The 12,645-nt window shown below is 39.6% G+C and overlaps 1 protein-coding gene across 3 annotated transcripts in view; it reads right to left on the bottom strand.

The window, feature by feature from the left end:
- Nucleotides 1–12,645, bottom strand: part of MOV10 (Mov10 RNA helicase) — a 52,420-nt gene that overhangs the window by 22,829 nt on the left and 16,946 nt on the right. For all 3 annotated transcript variants that reach the window (XM_070745626.1, XM_070745628.1, XM_070745629.1), the window contains exons 7-10: nucleotides 6,295–6,457; nucleotides 4,049–4,203; nucleotides 2,975–3,151; nucleotides 883–1,030 (exon numbers count right to left, since the gene is read on the bottom strand). In XM_070745626.1, the coding sequence (XP_070601727.1) occupies nucleotides 883–1,030; nucleotides 2,975–3,151; nucleotides 4,049–4,203; nucleotides 6,295–6,457 (643 nt within the window). The remainder of the gene's footprint in view (nucleotides 1–882; nucleotides 1,031–2,974; nucleotides 3,152–4,048; nucleotides 4,204–6,294; nucleotides 6,458–12,645) is intronic.

Genomic DNA, 12,645 nt, shown 5'->3' with positions numbered 1-12,645 from the left:
AACGGCCGCCAGACTAACATACGCGCAGCATTGGAAAAAAGAAGACACTCCGACAAATTTAACCATTATTAGTAAAATTATGGAATGTGCCAAACTATCAAAAATAACAATGGAAATACAAAACAAAAACGATTCAGAGTTCTACAAGGCCTGGGAGAAATGGTTCAGATGGTTATCTAACTTTAAAAACAATAAAACAAAAACCAATCAAAATCTCTTAGTATAAATCAAAATAAAGTTATATACAATAAAAATTCGGACCAAAATCAATACAATCCCTGTCTGAGTTCAATCCACTTGATAATTACTAATAACTTATAATACCATAACTCACAAATACTTATCACTCACAAAAATAACAAACAGAATCAAACTAAGTCGTCACAACGCATATTCCTGCTAGTCTGCCCCCCCTCTCTTTTTCTCTCTTTTCTTTCTTTCTCTTTGTTTCCTTTCCTCTTTCTTTTCTTTTCTATCCCACTTCCAACTACCTTTCCTTTCCACGTCACCCTTGGACTACTAAATACTACAGTTATAAGATTATCCAAATAAGAATATTGAATACAAAATAGTTACCTATAGACAAATATTTGAAATGTATATACAACAATATATATAAGCTACTGTATAAAAATATTGTTTACCCCCATCCCCCCTCCTACTTCTCTTTTTGTACTCCCATCCCCCCTTTCCCTTTTTTCTAATAACCTAATAAAGTATATCTTTTTTTTTTTTAAAGGATGGTGCAAAATAGAACTGGGTCTCCACAAGATTCTTGGTTTAGGAACATATACATCAAGGTTATAAGCAAGATTTCTTGGCTCCTTCCCAGTCCATTTCACACTTTCATTATAATTAGATCTGTGACAAAAGTGTATTCACCTGCTTAATGGCCTCCACCATAGTGACCGTCTTGCCAGTACCGGGAGGCCCAAATATAAGATATGGAGCTGGTCTGGAAGTCCCTGCCACCACTTGACGTACAGCTTCCTTCTGCTCCTCATTGTTGTTCAAATTAGCATTATACAGGCTGGAGGGTACAGGCATAGAAAAGAAAGAAAATGTAACAAAGCCCAGGCCAAAGAGCAAAACAACCCCTGATTAATTTTATTTATCTCAGTCAACTATAGTAATTGGGAAGTAATTTCCATCACTAAGCATTCTGGTTGCAAAGTGCAATGTCTGACTTGCATTGCTTAGTGAAGACTGATCTATCGTTGTGGTTAAGCAAGAATCAAGGGTCTTTGCAAGAACTCCTCAAAATTCCTCCGAGAACAAGCCAAGCAAATAGCAAGAGCCAGGGTGGTGCAGCAGGTAGAGTGCTGTACTGCAGGCCACTGAAGCTGACTGTAGATCTGAAGGTCAGCAGTTCAAATCTCATCACCAGCTCAAGGTTGACTCAACCTTCCATCCTTCCAAGGTGGGTAAAATGAGGACCCGGATTGTGGAGGCAAGATGCTGGCTCTGTTAAAAAGTGCTATTGCTAACATGTTGGAAGCTGCCCAGAGTCTAAGGAGAAGGATGGCATAAAAATCGAATGAATGAATGAATGAATGAATGAATGAGTGAGTGAGTGAGTGAGTGAGTGAGTGAGTGAGTGAGTGAGTGAGTGATTGAGTGAGTGAGTGAGTGAGTGAGTGAGTTATCAGGCCCAGGCAGCTTGCAAGGAGGCAGGTTGGGCAGCATGTATAAATGGCTGCTGCTGTGCAATCTTAGCCAGCTAAGTCAGAAATAGCTGCTGCCAGGGAGAAGTATGAACAAGCTGTCGAGCTCTACCATCTCCACTTGCCCACTATCCTCCTCCTCTCACTGCTGACCCTTCTGAAGTAGCTGCTGGCTTTCCAAGGTTTTACCCTGAGGCTATGAGGTGAAAGCCTATGAGGCCTATGATCGCCACTGCATGCCCCAATTTTGGCATCACCCATCCCAAAATGGGGTGGAGGCGGCAATAGGTGGCAGTGATGGATGGTGACAGCAATCCCTATAGCCTGGAACAGCTGATTGATGATATTCCGGGAGGCAGATCCAAGCGCCAATCAGCTACTTTTGCTACATCAGGCTGTGCTGAAGCTGACCAGGCTGATTGCTGTGTAAAATTACTGGACAGCAGAGGCCAAAGGGTGAGGGCTGGCAGGTGGGTGGGAGCTTTAGCAACATTCCCTATATAAGATGCACAAACATTTCCACACACTTTTTGGGGAGCGGGAGTGTATCTTATACTCCAAAAACTACTATGAATATTTCTGCTTGTTACATTATTACATTATTCAGCTAAAAACATTGTTTCTATAAATGTCATGTACCACAAGTTCTAAAAGGAATTTCACAAGTCTATCAAAGAGATGATCAGCGGTGTGATCTATGGTCTACGGAGTCTACAGAGAGGGACGGCATACAAATCTAATTTAATAATAATAATAATAATAATAATAATAATAATAATAATAATAATCAGCTAGAGAAATTAGTGAAATACGAAGATCTAAAAATCAAGCTGCAATGACTCTGGCATAAGCCCGTGAAAGTGGTCCCAGTGGTACTTGGCATGCTGGGCACAGTGCCAAAGGATCTCAGCGGACATTTGAAAACCATTGGAACTAACAAAATCTCCATCTGTCAATTGCAAAAGGCCGCTTCACTGGGATCAGCAAACATAATTCGCCGCTACATCACGTAGTCCTAGGTGCTTGGGAAGCGCCCGACTGGTGATGAAATACGAAATCCAGCATAGTGATCTCGTTTTCTGTGTTGTACTGACATAATAACAACAACAACAACAACAACAATAATAATAATTTGCAATTTGTGACCCATCTGCTATGGAACATAAGTGAAAGCTTTTTCTCAGGTTACCACATAAATTTGGCTAGTTGTGGCAAGAGAAAGCTGGACTGTTGACCAGTTCATTCAGCAGTGTTCTCGTGTTTCACTTGCCTATTGGCATTCTCTTCCTTCTTTCTTCGTCTCTACTCACCGGAGTTCCTGATTAGTAGATAGGAGGGATTCCTTGTAAGAGAAGCATGGGAAGAGCAGATGGAACAGTTGCTTCTTCTGGGCAAGCATAACAGCCCGATGCTGAAGGCGCAAGGGCAGGCGATTGAAAGTAAATTCCACATCAAACTTCATATTATCGATAAATATATTTAGTAATCTAGGAAAAGAAAAGAATGCTGATGGATGATTGAAGAACATGACATTGCTAGCTAAGGCTAAACATGCAACACTCAATCTGTACTATCATTTCAATTCCCAGCCTGTTGGTTTTTCCCCCTAATCTTCTTATTCCAACCTCATGATCACCTTCCCCATCATTTTCTTCCACGATCCCATTTGTTTGTTTTTCCTTGGCCTTGCCCATCTTTCAAAATAATCTTGACCTAAGGTAATTTGCTCCACAGCTGTACTTCTCAAACTGCTGAGCTCTCTATTCCACACATAAGTACTGTATACAAGATTTGGTAATCCAGAAATTAGAGTTCCAACAGAGAATACCAAGTTGAAGAAGGCTGAATATTCCCAATACACTTGATAAGAGCCAGGGTGGTGCAGTGGTTAGAGTGCAGCACTGCAGGCTGCTTCAGCTAACTACTTGTTATAGTTCAGCAGTTCAAATCTCACCACTGGCTCAAGGTTGACTCAGCCTTTCATCCTTTCGAGGTGGGTAAAATGAGGACCCAGATTGTTGGGGGCAGTATGCTGATTCTGTAAACTGCTTAGAGAGGGCTGTAAAAGCACTATGAATTGATATATAAGGCTAAATGCTATTGCTATTATCAATAATATCAGTATTAAATTGTTGAGCAACTCAAGTGTACAGCAGACATTACGTTTAAGACAATGAAGTTCTCCATAATCTAACATTGTCAATTTCTGAATATTTTTAATTTAATATGCATAATTTAAATCATACACTATTAAATTATACCTGTTAAATAATATTCTTACCTAAACCTTGCATAACTAACCATGTTGGATTAGGAACCAATTATCTCAATCTTATTCTCGTTAAAACAAAAATCTAACCATAGGCTAAAGCTGATGTACTCACTTTTCAGAAAACCCCAGCTTGACTTGATCCAACTCCACAGCATGGACATAACCTTTATAGAAAGGAAATTTGTATTTTGGTTGCGCGTCAGACAAGCTCACAAACAGATGGTCACCTCTCAACACGGAAGGCCGGTTCTCTGCCACACCAGGCACCTGGAAAAAAGAATCAGACCAATCTGAAGCACAAAATGTTTAATTCTCATGCTCTGAGTAACAAACCTCTGGAATAGTGAATGGAATGTCTTGTTACAGACAGTCCATTGCTCCTGTTGGAGCAAATGAATTTAAATCATATAATTTGCTATTTGCAGAGCAAATGTGCAACTATGACATCTGGATAGGGTAGGGCCGGGAACCTTCCTAACCTCTTTCATCGCAATTCATGCATAATTTGGAATTTAGAAGTTATAACATGACAGTTTAAATATGGCTAGTGTCAGGGGTGAGTTCCACTTACCTTCGCCACTGGTTCGCACCATGATGTTTCACGCATACAATTCTGCTTTTGCACATGCGCAGTGGCTATAATCAGCCAAAACACAGTTGAGGAGCTGATCAGCTGTGCTTCGGGTGAAGGAATAAAGGCAAGTGTAAACCCTGAGGTGAGTGAGATGGCCCTTTTTCAAGTAGCAGCAGAGGAAAAAACTTCCAAGCAGTAAAAAATTCGGAAGTAATTCCAAAAAAAAAGATGGCAGTGCCCACGGACTGGAACTGACCAAACCGGATCGTAATGTCACCAGCGGATCGCTACTGGTTCGGGTGATCTGGTATGAACTGGGGAGAACCCACTCCTGGCTAATGTTTCCCCTTTGTTGAATATTTTTTTTTAAAAAAATTCCTGTCATTTTTTTTTCTCCTAGAGTTTCAGCATTCTCCTCCCTCTTTCTCTTTCAGCATCTAGTTTACTTTTTTCTTCTCCTTATTCTCATCTAGATGACCTACAGTTAATTTTCAAAAGCTGGTGAGTACAAATTTATTCATTTATTTATTAAATTTATAGGCTGCCCTTCTCCTCATGGACTCAGGGTGGCTTACAACAATAAAAACATAATACAAAATTTAAAACTACCCCAATATATAATAGCAACACTAAAAGTTTATCTCAATGAAACAACACACAGTCAACATCTACTGTAGACTAGTGGCTGGGGCGGAGGAAATAATGCCGTATGTGCAATCTGATTTGCTGCAATGATATTAGCTAAAGCTATCTGTACAATTTAGTATGCAATTGTCATGCTTCATCCAGGCTAATACACTCATAACGCAGCCAATTTCAAAGATTTAACTTGAATAAGATACTTTAAGCACACATACTAAAAAAAGCCCTCAGTACTGGGGGAAAAACCCCCAACTATTGAACTAAAAACAACAAATTTAACACTCAAGCCCTTAAATTTCTTTTGTCCTTATGCTGTAATGGCACATCACTCATTTCTTAGATTAAGAAGCTGATGAATGGGTGCACTGTAATAGAGTAGTTTGGACTCCATCCCTTTTGACCTTGATCACTCTAGATCTTATGTTTCCATGAAGTCTTCTTTTGAGTTACAATTGAAGTATATTTTTATTTAGATCAAATGCTTTAACTTGTTTGTTTAGAACTTTGTAGGGATGAAAAGGTGAATCTAAATTGTTTTAGATGTGGCATGTGGAAAAGGCAAAGGGGATGGTGGACATATTGTTCTGGCAAGATTCAGGATACATACAAATAAGTAAGAAATTTATGCATGAATGTTCATACAGGCAGAGGGAGGGAAGGAGGGACAGGGACAAGGAGGGAGGGAGGGAGAGGGGAAGGGAAGAGAGAGAGAGAGAGAATATATATATATTTAAGCACATATTTAGGAGACATTACCTGCATTTTGTTTAGTAAAATAAACTTTGATATATTTTATATGCAGTTCTGCTATTTCATGGAAATTAACCTCTGAAATAGTAATTGTAAGAGGCTGTTCCAAATAAGTAACTTTAATTTTTATTTTGTGGGAAATTGATCCTGTATTTCCCCCCTATTTGTTATTGTTTTGGATCTTCCTATCCTTTTTTCTTAAACTCACCCACGGTTTTATAAATATAATCTGTTGCCCCTGCACCACTCCCCCATTCCTATCATATGTCCTACTGCAAATCAGATGCAACTAAGAATGGCAAGGAAAAGAGCTGAGGTTTAGCATCTATGCTGTAACTATTGTACTCACAGAATAAGGACTTCTTTCATGCTCTAGACTATAAGTCACTCACCTTCAGAACAAGGAGTCTCTTATTGTATTTGTCTTTAACCATGCTAACATTCTCCATATCATATCGATGGATGTCCACCTCCATTTGGATCTCTTCCAAGTGAAGTAGCAGACAAAACTTCTCAGAATAATTGTCAAATTGCAAGGGGGCTTCCAGACTGCTCCTGTTTGGAAGTATATGGAATAGTATTCTATCAAATTTAATCTGCTCACCCCAACAGGAATCACCTCTTTTTCCTGCTTTTGCTCAAAAATGGAAAGACCTTGAGACCCCAAAAGAAACTGATATATTTAAGAAAGTCTTAGAATGTGCTGAGCTTGACATGATGACAAGAAGGTTGAAAAATCAAGAAGAATCAGAATTTTATGAGGTTTGGCAAAAGGTATATATCTGGTGGGATACAAAGAAACAGAGATAACCTTATTTTTACATTATTTTAAACATATTTGTACTTAGTAGTTATATTGTATTAGATAGTGATTATTAACAATATAAAGATAAACTCCTTCTTTCCTCTTCTACCATTTTTCTTTTTTTTTTCTTCATAGTTTATTTCAAGTTATAAATTTAAAATTTCTATATACAGTGATCCCTCGATTAGCACGGTCTCGATTAGCGCGAAACGCTGCAACGCAGTTTTTCAAAAAATATTAATTAAAAAATAATTAATAATAAAATAATCAAAATAATAATCAGTCTTCTATGTTTCTATGTTTCTATAAGTCCGCGCTAGTTCTCTCTCTCTTTCTCTCCCTGTTGCCGGCGTGGTATATGAGAGAGAAAGAGAGAGGCAGAGGTCGGGCGCATTACCGGGAGGTGGAGGCGGCGTGGGGACGCTGGGTGCCGGGGACACCGAGGAGGGGGTGGACGTGGCCTCTCAGCTGCAGAGCCGAACAAGGGCGGAGGCAACGGCGGAGTCCGGCGCTGGGGCCATGCGGGGCCGCTCATCCAGGGGGGCGTGGACTGGCAAGTCGCCCTCCTTTCTCTTTCTTTCTCTCTCTTATACCACACCGGTAACAGGGAGAGAAAGAGAGAGAGCGGAGGGCACCTTCCCGGTCCACGCCCCCCTAGATGAGCGGCTCCGCATGGCCCCAGCACCGCCCAGGCAAAGGGGAAACCCCAAGATCGCTTGCCGCTTGCCGTATTACAGCGAAGGAGGCGAAGCAAGGCTCCAAGCTGCAATACGGCAAGCGGCAAGCGGCAAGCGATCTTGGGGTTTCCCCTTTGCCTGGGCGGCGGGAAGACCAAGGGAAGGTTCCTTCAGCCGCCCAACACCTGATCCGCTCCGCAGCGCGGCAGCAGCGAGGAGCCGAAGATGGGGTTTCCGCTTTGCCTTTACCCCATCTTCGGCTCCTCGCTGCTTCCGCGCTGCGGAGCAGATCAGCTGTTAGGCGGCTGAAGGAACCTTCCCTTGGTCTTCCCCGCCGCCCACACGCAAACTCCACCATCTGCGCATGTGCGGCCATGAAAAAAAATGGCGCGCATGCGTAGATGGTGTTTTTTACTTCCGCACCACTATAACGCGGAAATCGATTAGCGCGGGAGGTCTTGGAACGTAACCCCCGCGCTAATCGAGAGATCACTGTATTTTTAAATGTTTTAGATGTGTTTTTTCTTATTATCTTACAATTGATATATTCAAGTATTTTAAAATTAATGATAAAGTTAGTTTTTTTTTCTTTTTTACTTATTAAAAATATAAAGATGACTTCTACTTTGAGAGGAGCGATTGTTGCTCCACTAAATGTTACATGTAATGTATGTTTTGTCTGTCTTTGCAATATAATAAAAAATATTTTAAAAAGAAAAAAGGAATCACCTCTTTTTCCAACAGAGATGGGAGAGTTTATTATAATATTTGGTAGGAAGGAACAGACAAAACCACAAGATATTTCAGCTTTAAAAACAGGGGTTTCCAACCTTGGCAACTTTGAGACTTGTGGACTTCAACTCCCAGAATTCCTCAACCAACTTTGCTGGCTGAGGAATTCTGGGAGTTGATGTCCACAAGTCTTAAGTTGCCAAAGTTGGAGATCCTTGCTTTAAAATACCCCCTACTTTATTTGGATGACCCAGGCTACGTTGCTGCTCTTTTCTGCACATATATTCTTCCTTTTCATGCAGAGATAGAGCTATCTGAACTTCCTAATATTTGACGAAAGGTAAAAATCTGGTACTAGGCCAAGACAAACCAATGCAGTTGTTCAAAAAGAGTTGGTAGCTAGCCCATCTTAATGTGATTTGTTAATATTGACTGAGGGCACAATACATCATCTTGTTGTTGTTTATTAAATTTGTGCACCACATGACTCCCAATGTTTCTGGGCAGTTGGCAAGTAAAACATCAAAAACAATAAAAGAGTGCACAATGAAAAAGAATAAAAGATGACACAATAGCAGTAACAAAAGTGGACACACACTACTCAACAGCTTCTTGGTATTCCAAGAGATGGTAAAAGGACTGTCAGTCAAAGAGGGTAAATTCTGAACCCATGCAACTATCTCTAAAGCTGCTCAGCTACTAGCTTTTAAATTCTTTAAAATCTCTTGTTGAGCAATGCTGATCCTGCTAAACATCTCAACATTTGAAATATTTTAAACACTCAGGGGTCTATACAAACATTAACAACAATAAGATCAAAATGAAGTGATGAATATCCATTACAAGAATTTGTTTTTACAAGAGCGCTGGTGAGACCACATTTGGAATACTGTGTTCAGTTCTGGAGACTTCACCTACAAAAAGATATGGATAAAATTGAACGGGTCCAAAAACGGGCTACAAAAATGGTGGAAGGTCTTAAGCATAAAACTTATCAGGAGAGACTCAATGAACTCAATCTGTATAGTGTGGCGGACAGAAGGGAAAACGGGGACATGATCTAAACATTTAAATATGTTAAAGAGTTAAATAAGGTTCAGGAGGGGAGTGTTTTTAATAGGAAAGTGAACACAAGAACAAGGGACACAATCTGAGGTTAGTTGGGGGAAAGATCAGAAGCAACGTGGGAAAATATTATTTTATTGAAATAGTAGTAGACGGTTGGAACAAACTTCCAGCCGACGTGGTTGGTAAATCCACAGTAACTGGATTTAAACATGCCTGGGATAAACATATATCCATCCTAAAATAAAACACGGGAAATAGTATAAGGGCAGACTAGATGGACCATGAGGTCTTTTTTCTGCTGTCATTTTTTAATGTTTCTAAAACAGGATACAAGGGGGGGGGTGTTTGTGGGGGGGATAAGCAATCTTCTTGGCCCACTTTTGGAATTTCAAAGCAAGCTATAGCTGTTCAAACCCTTCAAAACACCCTGAGATTGAACCGTGAACCCAATCAGAATTCAGAACAGCCACTGTTCTGACTTTACTGGAAGTGCTTTGAATTTGAAACGGAGTTCAAAATAGGAGCATTTTTGAGTTTAAAATGCTTCCAGTGAAATTAGAAACAGTGATGAAATTGTTTTCTTTGTTTCTGTATTTTTATTGTTTCCCACGAAGAGTAAGGATGCATCCTTATCCCAAAAATAGTTGCAGTGGTACCCGAAGCCGAATGGATCTGTTTACTCTCTACTCTACATTCCCCCTCTCATCCCAGCTTATTTCCATTTTTTTAAAAACAACAACTGAAGGACCCGTTGCCAAGCACAGCATCATTTGAAGCCCTTTTACTTTCTAAAAATATCTTGATTTGCAGCATGTTGACTTTTTCATTTCCATTAGAGACAGAAGGCACTTCAGAGTTAATATACTCCAGACTGCAGACCTCTGCTTTCTGCTAAAGCATTTCAACTCTGGTGGTTGTAGACAGAATAGAATTTTATTGGCCAGGTGTGATTGGACACACAAGGGATTTGTCTTGGTGTACATGTACTCATGTACTAAAAAAAAAAAAAAGTTTGACAAAAATTATAAGGTACAACACTTAATGACAGTTCAGGTACATATAAACAATCAAATTTATAGGTAGGGAAGGTTTGCCTATTTGTCGATGACTCTAAAGTGTGCAATAGGGTTGATATTCCTGTAATATGATATGTAATATGGTAAATGATTTAGCTTTACTAGATAAATGGTCAAAGCAATGGAAACTGCAGTTTAATGTTTCCAAATGTAAAATAATGCACTTGGGGAAAAGGAATCCTCAATTTGAGTATTGTATTGGCAGTTCTGTGTTAGCAAAAACTTCAGAAGAAAAGGATTTAGGGGTAGTGATTTCAGAGTCTCAAAACGGGTGAACAGTGCAATCAGGCAGTAGGGAAAGCAAGTAGGATTCTTGGCTGCATAGCTAGAGGTATAACAAGCAGGAAGAGGGAGATTATGATCCCGCTATATAGAGTGCTGGTGAGACCACATTTGGAATACTGTGTTCAGTTCCGGAGACCTCACCTACAAAAAGATATTGACAAAATTGAACGGGTCCAAAGACGGGCTACAAGAATGGTGGAAGGTCTTAAGTATAAAGCATATCAGGAAAGCCTTACTGAACTCAATCGGTATAGTCTGGAGTACAGAAGGAAAAGGGGGGACATGATCGAAACATTTAAATATGTCAAAGGGTTAAATAAGGTCCAGGAGGGAAGTGTTTTTAATAGGAAAGTGAACACAAGAACAAGGGGACACAATCTGAAGTTAGTTGGGGAAAGATCAAAAGCAACATGAGAAAATAATTATTTTACTCAAAGAGTAGTAGATCCTTGGAACAAATTTCCAGCAGACGTGGTAGATAAATCCACAGTCACTGAATTTAAACATGCCTGGGATAAACATATATCCATCCTAAGATAAAATACAGAAAATAGTATAAGGGCAGACTAGATGGACCATGAGGTCTTTTTCTGCCGTCAGACTTCTATGTTTCTATGTTTCTAAATCACATTAGGAGCCAATCAATGTACAAGCAACAAAGTCCAGTCTCTGTTTCAAGATTTCCAGCATTTACCTTTTTATCAGCTCCATCACACTGATGGGCTACATTTAACTTGTGATATACTACAGCACCAATATTCCTTTCACACTTACTATTATAAAGCCACTCTTAATTTTTTTTAATCGCTGTTAGGTTGGCAATATATTGACTGCAGGTGTTACAGACTGCCACAAAGAGAGCTAGAGTTCATAGTTTATTTCTCTCAGTCACTCTCTCTGTTTCTTTTTGTCTAGCTACTCGCTGTTAATGGCTACTCACTGTTAGGTTAGCTCTGCAATATCTTTGTATTGTAGTTATGTATATTAGCTAAAATATGTTTAGGCTTGATATCTTTGTTTGCTGATTAGGACAAAGACAATCGGTAAGAAAGACTATGTACTTGATAATATTTCAATTGATATTCTCATTTAATTGACTTCTATGCCACGATTAGAAGTCCAATTAGAAGTCAAATAAATTAAATTAAATTATTATGTCCATGACTTTAGACTGTTTATCTGAATATGTTATTTCTCAAAGTAATTATATAGCACTAGCATTTAGATTTATATACCCACTTCATAGTGCTTTACAGCCTTTCTAAGCGGTTTACAGAATCAGCATATTGCCCCCAACAATCTGGATCCTCCTTTTACCCACCTCAGAAGGATCGAAGGCTGAGTCAACCTTGAGCCAGTGGTGAGATTTGAACGGCTAAACTACAGCTAGCAGTTAGCTGAAGTAGCCTGCAGTGCTGCACTCTAACCACTATGCTACTCTGGCTCTGGATGTGTATGTGTGTGTATGTGTATGTATGTGGTACAATGATACCTCTACCTAAGAAGGCCTCTACTTAAGTACTTTTCTAGATAAGAACCAGGTGTTCAAGATTTTTTTGCCTTTTCTCAAGAACCATTTTCCACTTACAAACCCGAGCCTCCAAAACTGTAACCGGAAAAGGTGGAGAGAAGACTCTGTGGGGCCTCTCTAGGAATCTCCTGGGAGGAAACAGGGCCTCCACCCTCCTTGTGGTTTCCCCAGTTGCACACATTATTTGCTTTTACATTGATTCCTATGGGAAAAATTGCTTCTTCTTACACACTTAAGAACCCGGCCATGGAACAAATTAAGTTCATAAGTAGAGGTACCACTGTACATCTATGTGTCCTAAGCAGTTATTCACAATCTAAACATTTCTGTGTGTGCACAACCTTGGTAAACAAGGATTACTCTGCTCATACATTAACCATCACCAAAAGCAGGAATTTAAATTTCTCACTGGTAAATTTTACTTTGTCTGTTTCAGCTCAATATTCAGGCCTAGCTATAACTTTTTCCTTTTAAAAGTCTATGAAGATTTTTCTTCTTTAATTGTTTTCGTTTCATCACCATGCCATGTTAGCTATTCCTAGGCTGGTCTAAACCAGGAAATGTAAGAA

The sequence above is a fragment of the Erythrolamprus reginae genome, chromosome 3 (assembly GCF_031021105.1).
Source record: "Erythrolamprus reginae isolate rEryReg1 chromosome 3, rEryReg1.hap1, whole genome shotgun sequence".
Classification (NCBI taxonomy): domain Eukaryota; kingdom Metazoa; phylum Chordata; class Lepidosauria; order Squamata; family Dipsadidae; genus Erythrolamprus; species Erythrolamprus reginae.
The sequence above is the reverse complement of the archived record's forward strand: the minus strand, read 5'-3'. Positions and strand labels throughout refer to the sequence as shown.